This window comes from Pelodiscus sinensis, chromosome 9, assembly GCF_052426305.1.
Source record: "Pelodiscus sinensis isolate ZL-2025 chromosome 9, ASM5242630v1, whole genome shotgun sequence".
Classification (NCBI taxonomy): Eukaryota; Metazoa; Chordata; order Testudines; family Trionychidae; genus Pelodiscus; species Pelodiscus sinensis.
Window position 1 is genome coordinate 33,674,702 of NC_143060.1, and position 20,509 is coordinate 33,695,210.

General features: G+C 41.2%; 1 protein-coding gene across 2 annotated transcripts in view; it reads right to left on the bottom strand.

Moving 5' to 3' along the window:
• Positions 1–20,509, bottom strand: part of LOC102444672 (uncharacterized) — a 214,248-nt gene that overhangs the window by 160,552 nt on the left and 33,187 nt on the right. For both annotated transcript variants that reach the window (XM_006120245.5, XM_075936411.1), the window contains exon 3: positions 10,266–10,313. In XM_006120245.5, coding sequence (XP_006120307.1) covers positions 10,266–10,313 — 48 coding nt within the window. The remainder of the gene's footprint in view (positions 1–10,265; positions 10,314–20,509) is intronic.

A 20,509-nucleotide genomic window follows, 5' to 3' on the forward strand; every position in this document is an offset into this window, starting at 1 on the left:
TGAAACCTGGAAGTTTAAGAAAACGGATGCTCAGAAGTTAGATGTGTTCCATCATAAGTGCTTTTGGAGAATATTAGGAGCAAGCTATGAAGAAAGAAAAATGAATGACGAGGTCAGAAAAATGGCTAACACAAAGTCCTAATCACAAAAACTTGCTAAGAGAAGACAATATATGGCATGTGTGTTACGAATGGATTGTAATGGAGTACCGATTAGGACTCTCAGTTGGAAGCCAGAGAATCCAACATGAAAGAAGTGTAGACCTAGGATGGCTTGGAAGCATATGTTTATCAACAACATAGAAATATATAACTTGAAATGGGAGGACTTAGGTAACATGGCAGCTGATAAGCAAGCATGAAGAATGCAGGCAGTAGCCCAATTTGCTGGAGTCTTAAGTGAGTCTTTTGGCTTCCATGAAATCTTGTGGCCTTGAGTTCTGCATGTTGCATAAACAAGTATTGCATTTTATGCATTTTAAATTTGTTGCTCATCAGTTTCATTATATGTCCCTCCTTAAATATTTATGTTTTCTATGCAATTCATCATCATTCTGCATATACCTTTCTCCACTTTGAATTAAGCAGACTAAATCTTTCCAGGCTCTGCTCACATGGAAGTCTTTCCATTACTCATTTTCATTGCCCTTCTCTCAACTACTTTTATTTCTGCTATATCTTTTTTTAATTATAATGCTACTGAAACTGAAGACACTGGGGTAGATTTTCCAGCCTGTTAAATCTGCTCAACACCACTTAAATGGCACATTCAGGCCTATAACTGGCTTAAAGCTAGTGGTAGATTCCACCAGTGTTAGGCAGTTTTTAAGAGGCATAGTTTTTTGTACAATCCCTCCCCTAAAGACATGGAACTTAATTATATTGTGCCCACTATTGCTGACTGTATTTACTCTTCAACCAATGCCTGTGTGTAATTTAGGACTAAAATGAGAATACTTTTCTCTTGTGTGTTCTAGAATTAGCTGGTCCAAGAAACAATCATTTGAGTGTCAAGAAATTGATTCTCTAAACCTTGCCCTGATGTGACATATAACCAATTTACATGAGGGTAGTTGAAACCTATTACAGCTTTATTGGACTCAGGTATCCCTTTGATCTCCTTCAGAACAGCACATTCAGAGCCTGATTCTCATTTACACCAGGGCCCTTTTATACTGGCAATAAATATGCGTAAGTGCCAAAGCAATGGAAGAGTACCGTAATGTAATCAGTATAATTTTTTTGACCAGGAGACATGTAATATAATTAATCACTATATTTTTGTATATGTACGTCTTGGGACACTGTAACTTATTTTGGTTTAAAAATAACTTCAGACCAAGGGGCACTCATCCAAAGCTCTGTGCAACCTTGACATGTATTTAAGATCACAGTACTAGAAGAATGACAATTTAAGTTGTAGCCAAACTACGGAATGGCTCTCTCCACTCAGAAATGTTTTCTTATTAGATTCTATGAAATCTTTAGATGCAGCACCAGTCTCTTACCCATAAGATCTATGCTACATAATTTATAGGCTGGTATGAGAGTACTCCACTGACTGATCCATTCTGTTCTAGGTTATACCTATGTATTAGTTTTCCATTCTTTCCACAACATTTCAGTTATGCCTATTATGTCAAGATTGCTCATCTTCTATTGCCAGGCATTCTGGGTCCCCTATTTTTGCTTTTTAAGGTTCTTTTATTGGTAAATAGACATTTATATATTTTACTTTTGACTGCATGGCTTTGTTTAATTCCTTTCTCTGACACTTACTTTCCAGAATGTTGATAGAAATGTAGCCGTGTTAGTCTGGTGTAGCTGAATGTCTTTGTGACCCATCCTCCTAGCTGGCTGTAATTTCTGTTCTATTATTTACTACTTGATAGAGTTACCTTTCTGTTACTAGCATCCCTTCCAGATGTTTTCATACAATCTGAATGATCCTGAGCACCTGTCCACTTTCCCCTGGTTCTAAGTAATCTCCCAAAATATTTCTCAGTTTTAGGTATCGACTGGTTTCAGTTTAGTTAGGCATAGCTTATTTCTTCTCTAGAGGATTTTTCATTTTCTTAGCTACACATGTAGACTCTGAAGTTCTCTCCATCTAGCTGGACATGAAAATGGAAGTATTTAACAGAAAACTACCATAAAATCCCTGGACTCAGTTAATTTATTCACCTAAATTTAGATTCTAGACTTTTTCACATTCCTCTCCCTATATCATTGGGGCCAACATGTGCTATGATCATTGGCTCCTCTCCAGTGGTCACTCGAAACCAGTCTAGTTGTTGTATGAGATCTGATATCTTCACACCTACCAGGCAAACCACACGCAGAACACCTTTAAAAAGGAAAACAACAACAACAACAACGTTCCTTTCTAAAATTACCATTTCCCCCATATTTGGAGCATGCATTGCAGTGAGGCACACGAAGCCATGGTAAATGGTTTCTTTTTTAAAAATGGTGTGCGCGCATGTGTGCTTGCATGCACATATGTGTGTGTAAGCTGCTTCTGTAATGCAGCAGTGACTGCTGCTTTTTATTTTTGTGGCAGAAAGAGAAAAAAGGGCATGCCTCAAGCTAGCCCAGACAACGGTAAGAGAGTTGTTACTGCTCTGCAGAGGGTAAGATTCCATAAAGGGAACCTCCAGCAGAGTCAGACCTAGTATTAATTGCTCCTGGAGGAGTGGAAAAGCCAAGCAGCCGGAGAGCAGAGAATTCCAGAGGGAAGAGACACAGCAGCGCAGAGCAAGTGATGGCCAAACCTCAAAATGTTGGGAAGACTGGTTTGATTCAGATGCAAATCTTGAACTTATGAGAATAGAAAATCTTTTGAGGCACTCTGAACATATTCTGTCCCTGCTGTGGTGGGGAGGACATTCCCCTTCCTATTCTGTAGCAGCAGAAGGACACTTCTGAGAAGTCTTCGCAGCTCTGGACTCCACCCGAACGTCTGTGGGAAGAATTTCAGCCCCTACAGCCCTAACCTTGGGAATGGTGCTCTGACTTCTCACTGTTCTTGGAAAGGAGGCTCCATGCCCATCCAACACACACACACCTACATTACATTTCTTAATTAGGTGGCTGAGACACATGTACACCCCTGCTCCCCCTCTCAACATTCTTGGGAGTGATGACTCCATTGCCCTCCGTCCTAAAACAGTGAATAACCTTTCTGAGCCACTGACTCTGCTTTTGGATTTTGTGCCTCTGAATTCTTCTACATGGGAAGGTGCAGAGGACAATAGTGCACAGAAGATTAGCAGAACTGAATTTAAGAAAACAGTCTGTCCTCTGGGTCCTCGCTATCAGGAAAGCCCAAGACTGCTGCATTAGGTTGCCAACTACAGATAGTGAAGAACAAGAAGGGAGGGAGGAGTTAACTGAATTGTCTCAAGGGCCAGAAAAGATCTGAGTTCAGACCAAGGAAGGAGTGACAAACTTGCAGGGTGGTTCTTATTTTTCCACCTATGTTAGAATTTGCAGATTTAATAGAGGCTGTTTTGGTGGGAAGGACGTTTTGTAAGAAAGCTCTGCAAAAGCTTTAGATTGCAATGGGGCCCAGATCCTCAGCAGGTATAAGTCAACACAACTGTATGAAAACTCAGTGGAATTATGCTGATTTACAGCAGCTGAGGATCTGGCACTGTGCATTTAGCAGTGCTCACAATCTGGCCTAGACAGCAGCAACCCTGTCAGAGGAATTAGCTTTGGGAGAGCCAAAGCAGACAGCAGCATCCTCACATGCGACTGGAGGGGTTAGCTCCTTATAGCTTGGAGGAACTCTGAGTGACCTTAAAGACCGCACATACAAGTTTTGCCTACAAAACCCGTGAGAACTTTTCCTGCTAGGAGTCTAAACTTTACAAAGTTAGATTCTCACAGAGTTATATAACCCTGTGTGGTAGTTAATGAAGTGCTGGATGTTAGAAAAATAACTGCAATGTTATTTTGCCCCTGGTACACTTCGCCTTATAAGGATTAAACTTAGAGCTAATTCACTTGTGTTTTGTGATCTCTATCATGCTGTAATAATAATACTTAGCACTTTATGGCACTTTTCACTTATAAAAAGTGCTTTACAAACATTATCTAATTATTAATCTTCACAACAGCTTCATGACATAGGTATATAGGTCAATTTAATGTTCTGTTTTAATAAACTACTAGCACTTTAGTAAATTGCAAAATACAAAAAAAATTAAATTCACTTAAAAGAAGCAAAGTTAGTGAACAAATTGCATTCTTCTGTTGCATGCTAAATGGGCAATACACAGAGTAAACTGTCATAGTTATTACCAAATCCCAGGCTTATAGAAAACTATAATCTATGTAACTAATAGTTCAATTCAATATTTAAGAAAGGCTTGTTTCCTACAGATATTGAATTCATCTTTTAGGGTACATCTACACTGCAATGCTATATCAGGATACCGGAGTATCCTGAAACAGCTCTCTCACATCTTCACAGCAAGCCTGTTATTTTGGGCTTGTTATTCCAATGTCCCTGTAAACCTCGTTCTATGAGGCATAGGGGATGCTTCAGAATAGTGCTTTATTTCAAAATCTGGTGCTGTGTAGACAGCGCCAAATGACAAAATAAGCTATTTTGAAATAGCATTGAAATAAGATTCGCAATTTGTGTCGCTCAAATTGCGCATCTTGTTTTGAGTTACAGTGCAATGTAGCTGCACCCTTAGTGACCATTTCTATTTTTTCTTCATATTACTATTACAATTTGTTCTTTGCATTACTACAATACTTGGGAGCCAACAGTCATGAACCAGGGCCCCATCATACTAGGCTCTATAAAAGCACAGAACAACAAGACAGTCTCTGCCCCAAAGCGTTTACAATCCAAATATAAGATGAAATAACAGATGCACAGGTAGACAGACAGATAAGGATGCACAAAGAAACAATGAGACAGAATTGGTCACCAAAGGATGTAAACATTATTAAGTCATATTTGTCTGTTTACACAAACATTCAAAGAGTATTTCATGAAAATATGCATGAGGCACCACCCTGCTTAGATTAGACAATCTGCTTCTCCAAAACATTGCCTGCTTTGTGGCTGGTGAAGAAGGTTGAGACAGAAGGCCCTGTCTACTTCCCTTCATCTCTGTGGTGACAGGCGCATGTCGAGGCTGTTGCAGTTTCTGGCCATTGTTTGGAGAAGGTTTCTTTTTCACTTCAGATGCCCCCATTCATACATGTTACGACAAGACACAATCTAGTCTACTAAACTCCTATTACTATATTACAGACAAAAAAAACCTACATTAAAATAACCTTAAGGTTGCAAAATCAAGCACTCAAAAAGTAAGGAAATGCCAAAATTAAGGTTAGTTGTGCAACCTTAATTCATATCCTTGTATGATTAATTAATATATCATCTTTAATCACATTAACATATACAATTTATTTCACAGCATCCCTGCCTCAATCAGTGCACAGGACGGACCACCGTATGTGGGTGGGGAGTATATCAAGTTTGGGTAGTGAAGAAGATTGATGTCCCATAGACAACCACTGTTTTGGTTGTTACAGAAATTGGGAGCTGTTGTTGTTAGTGGTAGGGGGTGAAATAAGAGATAGATTAAAGCAGCTGAATTGCACTCTAGAGAACTGGATTCTATCCCACCAGTGCAATCTCCAATTGGTATCCATGGTTAAATGGGTACATATAAGCTTAATATCTGTTTCCACGCCTCACCTATAAAATGGGAGATAAGGTTTCCTCATCTCACAGGAGCATTATGAAAATAAATTTATGAATATTTACAAAGCACTCATACAACAGTATTGGGACCATACAAACACCTATGAAGAAATTAATAGTTGTCCTTACAGAAGGGTTTAACAGCATGCAGTAAATAAAGCCTGGGGCCACACACTGCACAGTGAAGGGAAAACAAAATACTGAATAGCTGCTTATTATGTGAGCACCAACTATACGGTGGACTGATCGAAGCAAGGGTTCTGCAGGGAAAAAACTCAATGGGATTGTTTAACTAAGGATTGCATTATAATGCATACACACAAGGGGGCCATACAGGCATCCTAAAATCTGGTATTTTTTCACTGACTGCTTGACATTGCAATCTTAATGAAATTCTTTTAATATTGTTCTGGCATGTACTTTCCTACGCTTTTAAAAATGCAAACTGAAAAGACAGTAATTCCATTAAGTAGCATTGTAATGATACCCACATAGAATGACCAAAACTCATGAATAAACATAATATGTTGGGAAAGAGTCAACATGGCTTTTTAAAGAGAAATCATGCATCACTAATCTATTAGATTTCTTTGAGAGATCAAACATGTCAGCAAATGTACTTGAACTTTCAGAAAGTCTTTGACAAGGACCCATACAAAAGGCTCACAAGAAAGTAGGGAGTTGGTGGGGGGAGGGTAAAAAAGTCCTTTCATGCATCAGTAATTGGGTTGTAAAAAAGGAAAGGGTAGGAATACATGGTCAGTTTTTACAGTGGAGAAAAGTAAACAACAAGGTCCCCCAAGGCTCTTTAATGGACCACATCTGTTCAACATATTCATAAATGATCTGGAGAAAGGGGTAAACACAAGTGCTACAGTTTTCAAACAGTACAAAATTATTCAAGTTCAATGCTAACTGCAAAGGGTTACAAAGAGAGCTCACAAACTGAATGACTAGGGAACAAAATGGCAGATGAAATTCAACAATAAATGTGAAGTAATGAATATTAGAAAACATAATCCAAACTATACATATAATATGATGGGGGTCTAAATTAGCTGTTACAATCCAAGAAAAAGATCCTGGATATATAGTGGACAATTTTCTGAAATCAGCCACTCAATGTGCAGTCAAAAAAAGCTAACAGAATGTTAGGAACCACTAAGAAACAGATAAGATGACAGAAAACATCATACTGCCGCTATATCAATCCATAGTACACGCACAATTTGAATACTACATGCTTTTCTGGTCACCTGTCATGGGTTTCAGGCTTCATCACCAGACTGGCATCTCTTCCTACTCATGTTGGAGAGTCTGTACACTGGCACTCTGTCCCTACTCCTGAATATAGCTCCTATCTCAGCTCCCAAGACTGCATCCTCTTCTCAGCTCAGCCCTCTGACTGCCAGAAACTGAGCCTGGATGACAGGGGATGGATCAGTACTTGCCCTGTTCTGTTCATTCCCTCTGAAAAACTGGCCTTTGTCAGAAGACAGGATATTGGGCTATATGGACCATTTGTCTGATGCAGTATGGCCATTCTTCTGATTTTATTTCTTGGTTCTATTTAAATAAGATACAGATGAATAATCACAATGGCACCCAAGATAGATATGTCAGGTGAGGTAAACATTCTACAAAAGAATGAACCCTTGAGCCATACCCTCCAAATACCATTACCTGTAACTGTCAAAAGGATTGTTTCACCTGATGTAACCAGGAAAGGAGCCTTTGATGGCTTTTGATAGTAAAACAGCTACTGCCAATTAGTGTAAAGTAACAGAATTTAATAAATATAATGCACCAAAAAGCTAGATTTCAAAGCTGGGATACTGAGGTCCTTATTTATATATTTTTTTAATGTGAGGAAAAATGTTATTGGATACGTGACAGCATTTTATCTGATAGGTTTGCATTATATGAATGAAATGGCTATTCAGTGGCTGAGACATCACATGTCAAAATCTTGAGATGGTCATAAGCCTCTGGAGCTAAAATAGCAAGAGCAAAAATCTACAAAAAAGAAGATTTTTATAAAAATAGAAGTGCAGAGGGGTATTCAACATACGATTTTTTAATAATATTGTGATATTATTCAAGCTTATTGAATACAAGAAAACTTCAATTCTGTACATCCATTTCAAGGGTGCTATGACTTCAGAAACCACTTGAGCTTTATTCCCCCCCATATTTATCGTCATCAAAACATCTTCATATGTACATCTCAAGATAGCTGTTTTTTTGACTGTGGTTGCTTGCAACTGGCCCCCTAAAGGGCTCCTGGAACTTTACTGGGGAATCACAAGCTTACCCCATGTTTTCATTGTACGTTCCTCACTCCAATTTTTGTATATTAGCTGTCAACATCTTTTATTGCTCTGAACCAGTTCCTAAGTGGTTTGACCCTGACCCTGCATGTAAGACTTTTTTCTTACTTCCTATTGTTTGTATTCACTCAGGACTACTGAATATAAAGGAGTGAGGGAGAGCAATAGCAATAAGCTTCTTTCCTTAGAGGATTGTAGATGCAGCACGTGGATTTTGATTTCAAGTTCCATTATACAAAGGCTCATCTAAAAACTGTTGGTTTATGGAACCCTGATTGAAGTCTATAACCTACTATGCAGAATGATGTGGGAATGAGAGGGAGATCTGAGAAATGATAGTGTCTGTAGTAATAGAGATCCAAGTTCAATTTTTTTCAATTATAGCTGTCCAGTCCATAACAGAGGATTCCTGAAGGGGAGGGGAAGGGCAAAAACAATATTTTCATTCTTGTTACCATAATATCTGATATAACAGAAGCAGAGTGGATGTCAGGCAAGAAGGCTGAAGGACTACAAAGTACATGTACCAAGGCAGAGGTCAGCAATGTCCAGCTCGTGTGCCATAAGTAGCACGCAAGACGATTTTCAGTGGCACAAGCAATAAATGAGTCCCCCCCCCCCCCCCGGCCTCCCTCCCCCTCTCCTGCCCCCCCCCCCCCACAACGGAGAGCCTGTGCTGGCAATCCAGCATCATGCCCCGGCACGATTGGAGCCAGAGCCAGTGCCAGCTTCCAGTGGGAGGGAGGGGGGAAGCAAATGGGAGCCCATTCATTGCGTATGCCCCACAGATGTGAGACTGGGCTCAGGGGTGGATGAGGCGGAGGAGAGTCTAGGTACATTTGCATGCCACCACCGCCACTGCAGAGTGAGTAACGTGGCATTACAGGTGCATTGTCTCTGCTTGCAGAAGCGGAAATGACATACGTCAGCTGAGCCGTCCCTCGCGGCAGTTTGGCCCCATCCCCTTCTCCACCTGGGGTGGCGACTTCATGGCTCCATCACAGACCTGGGACAGGAGCCAATCACAGCCAGTGGTGGGGGAGGGAAGGAGGCGGCATGCATGTGCACTGAAGGTCAAAGTCTAGCAACTCAGGCTGGCCTGGGAAGCCCCAAGACTCCATGCGGAATCCGGTAAGTGAGGAAGCGCACACACTGCTCCTCCCCACCCCACAGGAAAAGCCAGAGCCCAAGGCAGGAGACCAAGCAGGGCACGTGGTGGAGACAGCCCCTCTTCCTCCTCCTGGGAGAGTGGTGGCCCAGGGCTGGAGGGTTAAATCTTGGCATGACACTTTGGAAAGGTTGCAGAACCCTGCACTACAATCTGGCCATAGCATCTAACAGCACCCCAGAACTGAACCCGTATATTATCAGGGAGAGATCGAGGCACTTGGAGCTTTCAGTACCTTATGCCATACATAATAGCGCCTGGTTTGATCCTAAGTGGAATTGGGGATTGAGGACTCTCAGACATCTGGGCTCTGAATACACAGGCCTGCGTGTGGCTAAATTGAAAAGGAGCAGTCCACTTTAGAGTACTGGCTGGAGGTGGGAATGATGTGTGGGCTGGGGGGGATAATGGTTTGTGTGTGACAGACATGAAAGTGTTAATTGGTGTAATTACAAGAGGCTAGCAATAGCGTCATTTCCTAAAGATATGCTTGATCCAACTAATTTCAACAGACGCCCCCAGAGGATTGGGCCTGAAACAAACATTCAATGAGAGTTTATTCCAGTGGTACAAAGGCACCTGTCTTACTTTATGGAATTCTACCACAGCTGTTTGTCTATGAAAGGATGTGGCAGACTTGAGTGGGGAGTAGTAGCATGCACAACCACAAAAGGTTGTGTGTGGCGGGGAGGGGGTCTCATACATAGAACTGTAGCAGAGGTAAGGGATAGATTGAAATATATTGGGTGTGTTGGGATGACAAGTAAAGACCAGCAGTTTTGTCCTTCAGTGGAGAGAAGATGGAGGCAGATTGTCACAAAGTTATTTACATTTTTAATATGGATGTGTAGATTGGAAATATTCAAGAAGCACTAATAAGTATGTATATACCATACTTTTAGACATGCAGTTCAGTACACACAAAGGCGACGACTTAGACTAAAATCCCTTTCACACATGGGTTATTAATGGGTTAATGAGGAGATTAGCAATTTCTTTCTGAAAACATGGAAAAGAACAGTTGAGTGACTTACCTCAGCTGTACATACTTTGCATCTTGGTCTATCCTTATTATCAGAACCCTAAAGGAAAAAGACATTAATGAAAACTGATTAAAACAATACTGACTGGGAAAATAAATATAAAACATATTAGCTTCATCTCCCAGCAGAATTAAAGACTAATAGAGCCAAATATATTAAGAAAAATTAATGCTTTATTACTTCAGAATCTGGTTCACATTTGATAAGTGGCATATTTCTTGCATTTATAGTATTTATTTTTTGAATACACTCGTAAATGCTCCACAAGTCTATAAGGCAGAAAAAGATAAGCTTCAAATATACTATGGGCAATCAGCTTAAACTGGGGCTCAAGATCATAGAGCCTCACTGAGCCTTCAGAAATAATCAAGGTATATGGGGTTTAACCATCATTCTCATGAGAAAATACATAATGTGCAGCATTGGTGAGATAAAGCACTCAAAAACGCAACATGCATTTTCATAGTGCTAGATAGGACTTTGGAGTGAAAAATGATTATCCTTTACAAAACAATGGCTTCAACCCTCCTCCCCCATGAACCCAAGGGCTACGTCTACACTGGCCACAATTTCCGGAAAAGCCATGCAAATCAGGTAAGTCAGGATAGGGAAATCCACGGGGGATTTAAATATCCCCCGCGGATTTAAATAAAGATGTCCACCGCTTTTTTTCCGGCTTGGGGAAAAGCTGGAAAAAAGGCGTCTAGACTGGCGCGATCCTCCGGAATAAAGCCCTTTTCCGGAGGATCTCTTATTCCTACTTGAAAGGGCTTTATTCCGGAGGATCGCGCCAGTCTAGACGCCTTTTTTCCGGCTTTTCCCCAAGCCGGAAAAAAAGCGGCGGACATGTTTATTTAAATCCGCGGGGGATATTTAAATCTCCCGCGGATTTCCCTATCCTGACTTACCTGATTTGCATGGCTTTTCCGGAAATTGTGGCCAGTGTAGACGTAGCCAAGATGTATACACAGAAGAAAACCCAGGCATGTCACCCCACCTGAGTGCAAAATCTGCTTAGAGTTTGATCAGCAATGGAGCAAGTTAACATGTTTGAAAATACGGTTCCAGGCCACTGCCTCTCTCACTAAAACTGAAAAACTGGGCACAAAAAGGGCAATGCATTATACATCATATGTTTACTATTAAAAGTTCTGTCTGGCAGGCAAAAAGCGGTGTTGTAGCAAAAGTCAGTTGTGTCTGTCTCTCTTAGATTCTGACTGTTCTGGGACCAACTCGAGTGCATCATTGTAGTTCTGAACCAGCACAGACATTTCCTTCCGGGGAGTCGTGTCCTCTTTGAATTTTAGACCCAAAAATGTTCCTGTGATCAGTGAACCCTGGATCAGTGTGTGGGCTGTATGCTGTGTCTCCATTGGCACATTTTCTAAACCGGTGTCACTAGGGGCTAATGCTTCACGTAAACCCCATTTTAAAAATAATCAATCTCAGGTTCCAGGTAATGGACTGCTCCTGAGGTGTGATGAGCATCCTCAGTCCCCACTGACTTCACTGGGACTTGAGAAAGCTCAGCAACTCTCTGGCAGTGCCGTGATCCTGGCAAGGCTCTAGCTTCCTCTAGCTTTGAAAGGAAGTTTTCATTTCCTCTGCCTATGAAGGAGTGAAACAATTGCAAATTTAAGCCTGGGTAGTTAAACTACAATCTTGCTCTTTTCTTTTGTGAATGAGATGAGAGATGACCTAACATACAATTAGAAATCAAAAGACGGAAATGAATATGTATGCTACAGAGAGAAAGTGCACGCCATTCTGCCATTTGAAATAGTCTTATCATAGAGGTATCCTTGCTATGGTGCCATTTTACTGTTGATCTTCTTGTTTTATCAACATGCACAAGTCATTTCCTAGATTCTTGTTAACTCCTGTCCATTTATATTGGGGGTGCCCATCTCTTTTAATATTTTTGGACAGACTTAAAATCTTTCAAATTTTGCCTTATTGCATATAATTGCTATGCCATAATTGAACATTCATGATTGATTTCCAAAGGGGAGCCCCAACACAGGGCTAAGGAGTGATCCAACAAAGGGGAAGACCACCTCACATTCCCCCATAGATCACTGGAATGACTAAGCACTGGTGGATCTGAGAAAGGATTCCATTAAATATTCCTCTTGCTCAGGAAGCTTCTCTTTGTTCATCAGTAACAAACAGTAGATTTTTGAAAGAGTGAGGCAGTGAGACACAATGGCTGTGTCTAGGCTACATGGCTCCATCAACGGAGCCATGTAGATTAGGGTTATAGGCAAAGGGAAATGAAGCGGCGATTTAAATAATCGCTACTTCATTTAAATTTAAATGGCTGCCACGCTGAGCCGACAAACAGCTGATCAGCTGTTTGTCGGCTCAGCACGGCAGCCATTTAAATTTAAATGAAGTGGCGATTATTTAAATCGCTGCTTCATTTCCCTTTGCCCAATAAACAAATCTACATGGCTCCGTCGACGGAGCCATGTAGTCTAGACATACCCCAGCAGTTCTCAGAAGGAAATTGGTTTGCCTGTGTCTCAAAGAGCTGGTCTGAGATCTAGGTTGTTCCAGCCTCTCTCGCACTAAAGTAGTTGTTCTCAAACTTTTTGGCCAATAGCCCACCATACTAAATGCAGACCTTTCCATGGACCACCAGCCAATCCTCCATGATGACAAAAGAGGTTCAGAAGGGGGTGGGGAGGTGGGAGTCTGGCCAGTAGGTAGGGTGTAAGAGCGGGTTGGCAGTGGGAGTCTGTTTAGGAGTTTGGATGCAGTAGCAGGCTGCAGATGATGGGGTTTGGGTGGGAGGTAGGGTGCAGGAGTGAAGAGTAGATAGGGGGCTTGGGAGGGAGGTAGGCTGTAGGAGTGGATGAGGGGGTCTGGCTGGGAAAGAGGGTGCAGGAGTGGATTGGGGGTTGAGGGGTTTGGGTGAGATGGTCTGGGAGGGAAGGAGGCTGCAGGAGCAGGGTGAGGGTGTGGGGTCTGGGTCATACTGGGAATGGGGGGCACTTACCCAGCGCCATGCCCCCCCACTCCCTGGCACCACTCCCCACTGCTTCCATTGGCTGTGATTCCAGCTAATGGGAACAGCAGGAAAAGCCTCTAGGTGAGCAGCCATTACACCAGCCATGGGAAGGGATGTGCAAAGTCATTTCCTTCCCCTGAAAACTGGATCCAGCCTGAAAAGTTCGCCACTCTACCCCCTGCAGTGAGAAGCCAGTGCTGGAGGCGGAGACTGTTGTGGGGCTGGAGCGTCAGCGCAGGCTCCCCACTGTGTGTGTGTGTGGGGGGGTGCAAACCCATGGCCCACCTGCAAGATGGCTAAGGACCACTACTGGTCTATGGACCACACTTTGAGAATCGCTGCACTAGAGAACTGAGACCTGAGAGCAATATGGAAGCTTGTGTGTGCATGTGTGTTCATGTTGGCTTTCTGCTCATTTCTCCAAGGAGTTTATGGAGTATGTAAGAAGGGGACTCTTAAGCTAAAAAGCCCACAAAAGGGGAGAAGTGAACAACGGGTTCAGAATTAATGAGGGCAAGGGTTTTAAGGCATGTTTTTCCTGAATAAAACGCTAAGGTGGATAGAAATGAATTGAAACCACTTAAGATTTATGAAGTCTTAAACTCTCTCCCTGTTAATTTCTACTTGACCTTCTTGTTCATTTATCTCACAAGCCAGTATTCCAGTATCTACCTGTTTTCAACAATGACCTCTGTACAGAACTGCCAGGTTTTTAAAATGGGTTGTTATTTATTTTTTAAAGTTGTGGTTATTGAACACACACTACACTACATTCCTGTGGAACCATGCCAGTCTGCAAAATCTCCAGTGCCTCCCCCTACTTCATCTCCCTGGAGTCATATATGACCTTACTAGTTGGAACTACAGTTAACCACCATCATGGGGAATATTTTCCTCCTACATTTTAGAATAGTATAATTTATAACATGATATTAAAACCAACATAAATTAGTAATTCAATCCCTATATTCCAATTTAATGAATTTGCAGCTTTATTGCATTATTGTTTTGTGCCACTGGACCAATCATTTGGTTTACAAACAGAATGTGTTTCTTTATTAATCAATAAATGCATAGTAAATAAAGGTAGCCTATGTATAATTATGCTGATATCTCACAGGGGCCAGAATGCAATTGTTTAATATATTATTTTCTTAGTTTATTCTCAACAAAATTAAATATGAATATAAAATTTGTGTCTTCAGGTTAAGCTCCTTTTAAGAAGGCAGGGATGCAGTTATTGGTGGGTGGCAACAGAGAAGCACTTTCCAGGATAATTGTTTTAGTATGACAGTTTTGGGCATTATAAAATGTGGTTAAGGAACTGTAGTCCCCTTACTAAAGAGGCCTCTGTTTTATTCTAAGAAGACCCTGTGTGCTACAATCCAGACTACAATTCCCATGAGCCCTTGGGAAAAAACAGGAAGGAAGGACTCTGGTGTGGGAGAGGGTTTGCTCTCCCTGTGCATGAAGGAAAGAGGCCTAGCAGTCTGGGACTCTGCCTTGAAGTTTGGAACCGAAGGGGAGACAGGCTGCTGCCAAGGACATTGATCCAGTCCAGGGACTGTTGGATGCAGCTACAGACCAGGACTAGATGCCTGTTGGAACTGGGAGTTCGCAGGCTGCTTCCCATAGGCACAGCATGAGGCCGTAAGTTTAGGCCTTGTTGGAAAAGTGCTGCCTGGCACAGAGCTGCTGTTTAGCCTGGACCAAAGCCCCACTACAGCTGCAACATCAGCGCGCCAACGCAAGCAAGTGTCTGGGACTGTGAGTCCCGGGGTGTGCACACTCTGGGGTGGGGTCACTGGTAGTACAAATGTTAGCTGTATAAGCTTCAATTATTGTTATGTGTTTTGTTAATGCTATTCATTGCTAATTCTGTTAATCCCTATTTATTTAAGTGAAGTAAAGATTGTTTATTTTAAAGTATTCTATTAGATGTATATGATTTGTAGTTGTTGTTTTGGATCCATATTATAGCTGGAATGAGTATATTTCTGGAGGCTTTCAAGGCACACCAGTGAGTGTGTACAAGGCCAGCCAGGTGGAGGCACCGCCATTGTACATTCATTACGAGCAAGGGACTGCAGCAAGGGGGTTGATAGGGTTTTCCCCAACTAAACATCATCACCACTGGGGTGCTCAGGATCTCTTTTAGGTTAAAACATCAAGCGCCCAGGCACACCTGTGAGTGTGACCTGTTCTCCAGTAACCCGGGGAGAAAAAAGGGGGTTACAGAACATTTTAGACATCCACTGAGTAACCCATATTCAAAAACAAGCATGACAAACAAATGGAACAATTACTGTATTTGGGTACTTGCAACACTCTTTCAGAAAGAAAAAGTGGATATAGGCTATTTTATGCTGAATCAGCGCATACTATTTATTTATTTCCTTATTGTAAAAAATAACTTGCAAGTAGAAGAATTCTACCACAAATAATTTTCGATCTCTGAAGAAAAAAATGCCAACCCCCAAGCCCCCATATAGTTTAGGAGTTTTCCCTAAGCACATACAATTTTGTAGTGATGCCTAAAACCCAAGTGTGCCCAAAACCCGAGGGAGCTACTGTAAACTTACATCTATCTATATATTTTAGTCTTTCTGTCAGATTCGCAGAGGAACAGTTTATTCAAGAACTAATCAGAGGAAAGCTAAGACCACCAATTTTGGCATGCAGCTTCCTCTTGTGCTAACTAAATGCAAGGACAGGGTTTGGTTGTGCCAAGAAAATGGGAAGTGTTTGGAATGGGACTGTTTTCCATAACATGGACAGGGAGGGTCCAGAGAAAGGAAGAACATGATACTGAGAGTGGCCACTGGGGGGCAGCCAGACCACCAAGAGAGTGGCCAGTAGTGTTGGGGTTATCCAGTCTGGTGGTAGGCAAGATAGTGTAAGTAGCCCACCTGCCCCAAACCCTTCTCTTTTCTCCCTCCTCCCCCCCAGACCTTGGCCACAGCACTAGAGGGAGAGGGAAGAGAGAAAAGGCCTCTGGTGGCCAGATGGGCTGGGGAGAAGACAGAAGGTCCCTGGTGGCTGGGTGGGCTGTGGGGAAGATAAAAGGCCTGCCAGATGGGACCTCCTGCCATGATCCTCTCCCCACCCCCCAAACCCTCACTTTTGCACCCTCCACAAACCCTCAGACTCCTGCTCTGCCCCCACCTCCCAAAGGCCCCTGCCCTGACTCCTGCACTCCCCCCCGCACCTCCAGCCCCTTGCCCTAAAGGACCTGGGCAACGCTGGGTAAGTTTTCTAGTATACTAGATATACATGTGCACATAAGGAACAGGATATCAAATTCCCTTCACATTGTCATCTGAATTCACCTTTGAATAGCCTGAGGACTAAAAAGCAATCCATACATTTTTATTTCCTAATTTGAATTCTACTGACTTTTTCCTCACTAACCTTCACATGGTTTTACTATATTCTTGTAATTATATAATTAGCATCTTCAACACATATTTGTTCCCTGGTCAAGGGTGTGAAATATAAATACAGATATGCATAAAAATATATATTTGAAGAAGCATGGCCATTTTAGAAAAAAAAACCCTTGAGGGATTGAGTATTCCCACATTTGTAGCCCAGATGATGGTCTTGTACCTAGATGCACTTATCTATCACCACCATCAGAACAGCTTTTCCTGGTGTGAGTCCATCACTATAAAATTGTGGCAGACTCATTGGTACAATGTGTTCTTGCACTTGGGACCTGCATAAATACCATATGCTTTACTGTCAACCTCCAAGGGATAGATATGTCTTGGCAGTCATAAACAGTAAGACACACTTCTTGCCTCACTGCCAGCTCTCAAATATGCATTTTAATACTCCAAAAGCAGCTGCAAGGGGAATCAAATATGGCAGATGAAAGTCTGAGGGTCTTGTAGAACATTACAGAACATCACAGATTATTCCATAGGTCAACCTGATTGTTCAGCAAATAGCACTGTATGATGAGAGCCATAATTCAAATTGTGGGTTTGAGGATTATTGGACTGTTGGAAGCTACTCCCTCACACCCTACCAATCAATGGAAGAAGAAAGGACAAAAAGTCTGAGACGCAAACAAACAGATTCTGTTCTATTTTGGGCAGTTCCCAAAGTTTTAATCATTCTATTCTTGGCAGGCAAGTCAGCAGTCCTGTTTCTTCCACAGCAGGGTCCAAATAAGCAATTCTAATTCTTCCTTGTGGGTAGGGAAAATATCAAAAAGGTTTTGATGTGACAAGGTCAAATAGAGCAGATTTGTACATTTAGGTTTAGATTCTGATATTCTATGAATAGCTCCACTGAAGTCAATAAGATTAGTCTTGAAGTAAGATGCTACTAAGCAAGAGTCTGGGTCTCCAATATTTTAGACACTACTGTTTCTGCAGGGAATGATTACAGGTTCTCTATGCAGATTCACAATGTACTGACTAAGGGTATGTCTACACTACCCCGCTAGTTCGAACTAGCGGGGTAGTGTAGACATACCCCCAGTGAGTAAGAAAATAGTATTTTGTTGTCAAATTTCCTCCTGTTTTGAATCAATCTTAGACTTTTTGTGTTTCAGGAAAGCCCAACCCTGGTCCATATAAAAATTTCCCCCTAAATATACTCTGCTGACATGCTTATTCCTGGAGGCCTGCTTAATTACCCCAAATGTAAAAAGAAGGTGGAAGAGTTCTGTTTGAATAGCCCTGATGCTAGCAACTTAAACTCCTGGCACATGCTAATTCAATAGCCACTGAACATTTGGAGTTAAAGTGCAAGCAGCCCAGCTGAATAGGATGCAGTTCTTCTTATTCTTGTGCTGAATATCAGGGTCAGAGGTGAGTACCAGATAATACAAAACAGATGTAGGGAGAGTAGAAAGAATGCTGTTCACTTATGGTGACCACCTACATTTCAAGGAAATAGGACAACTGTATGAAAAATACAAGGAAAGGAAATTTTTTAAGGGACTGAATCAATCAATACTTTTGGTACAAAAATCATACAGAGTACAAAATCCTATATTGGTCTCCCAGTGGATTCATTACATAAATATTGCAGAAATACATAAAAATGTCCACCCTATATTGACTTTATGTACCAAATACGGGGCATCTTTAAAATACTAACAGCATGATCCCTCTATACACTTTACAAACTAGAGAGGAAAAGTCTTTTTACACTGTACACATGATCTATCTCTGCTCTGTCATGGAGCAGCAGAGAAGCAACCATGTAAAAATGAGATGAAGAAAAAAGAAACTCTGAATTTGAAGGAGTATCTTCTGAACATTTGTCTAGATAAATAGATGCAGACACAGAGTTCCTCTTGTGTATCCACAAAACAAAGATTCAAGATGGGAGAGGAGAATTTCATGAGTAATCTTAGCTGCTCCATCCTGTTTCCTTACCTTGAGCTAAATCCTCAACCTTATTCCAGGTGTGCAAAGGGAATTTGGTTATCTCAAACAGGCAGCTGAGAATTCCCCCAATAAAGGCATACAGAGTGGGAAATTTTATGTAATCACTCCCGCTGGTGTAACTTAGAGCAGTTACTTGGCAGCTTTAAGTTAGTAAGGCTGTTTCAGACTCTGACAGCCTCACAATTGGGAGAAAAAGAAAAGTTCCACCTTCCCCCCTTGTCTCCTTAGTGCAGATGATGATCCTATATTTAAATATTACAAGAGATGGGTGAGAAGAATCCATTTATTTTAGGTATCAGCAATAAGTAAACAACCCACTGTAATTTCAGGGAACACAGAAATACGTGAAACAATTTTAGAGACAGCAGCCACCTATAGCTCCTACTTTTATTTTTCCTGCCAAGAGATTTTTTTAAAAAAAATATTCTGAAATTTTATAAAGGAAGTTCTTATAAGCTGTAAGGTTTTAAAGTTTTCCTGATTATTTTACTAGAAGATGGAAAAATGTAAACAAGCTTTGATTGCAAGAAAAAAATGATGCCTAACTTGGGACCAAGGGTATTTTTACTATTTTACAGGCATTTGCTATCTAAATAGGTTAAAAATAATTGAGCAAATCATGATAAAACTTTTCTGAGAAAACATAGGAAACTTTGTTGAAAATGTCAATAAAAAGGCTGTTCCGTTTTATTTTTACCAGAACTAGCAATTGTGTATACAGAAGGCATTCGGTTCAGAGTGCATAGTTTATCTGTGGTATGATTACTGCATTTTTTTTGAAAAGTAATGTCTGTAGAAAAACCTTAAGAAAGGTTCTGTGTGACAGACAGTAAGTTAAAGAATAGGTATGAGGAGGCAAATTCCCACAGAGTAAAAAACAGTGAATAAAAATAATGATATATAATGAATGAATGACTTGACGTCATCTGCCTGTACTTGGTATCTATTTTAGAATGAATTACTCCATTCATTTCTATGGAAATTTTCTTCTGGTAGTGAGTATGCGATTCGACTTCCTGATTTGGTGCAATAAAGAGATGAGCAAGTAAAGGTCCACAAAACTCAAATGGTCTAGGTCCGGACCTCTCCAGTGCTGTTTGGAGTTGCTGATACTCTACTTTTAAAAGCCCCAGTTTCCTCATTTAGACAAGGGGTAGAAATGAAGGAAAGGAAAATTTATACTGAGGACCTGGGTAGGCCTCAGCAATTCTGAAGCATATATCATATCTCAAGTAACATTAAAAATAAACTCCCCAATTTTTAGAAAGGGAGAAATATTCCAAGTTATTTGCAATCTAAAGAAGTCATTCTTTTTCACAATCAAAACAATCTGCAGAAATTACTCCTAGTCTATTACTAAAGCTTGGCTGAGACAATCTAGCAAATCATTTCTCAGAACGTGGAAAGGAATGTATCCCCCTCAGTTAACTTTTGGGTTGCTGCCACTTTCCATTTTGGCAACCAAAGGAATGTTGTGGGCACCATATAAAGGCATCTGTGGCAGCCTGAGGGTTAAAGTAGACATTTCTTATCTTTTGACAGATGGTTAATTCATGGTCATTATTGCTAAATTCAATTGCTTAATAATTTAGATATGACAAACATGTGTGTAGTAATGTTTGCCAGGGCACCCTTCTAGGAATCCCAGGCTGCAATAACCCCCTCAATGCTTTCACCATATATCCCCATGCTGAGTGTGACAGATTGAAACAAATGCAGGCTTTCTGGGTATTTTAACTCCCTTGCACCACTTTTTTCCATTAAAGAGTGGTTCTAGGGAGTTGTGTGTAGTGAGTTCCTTTTGCTTGGGATGC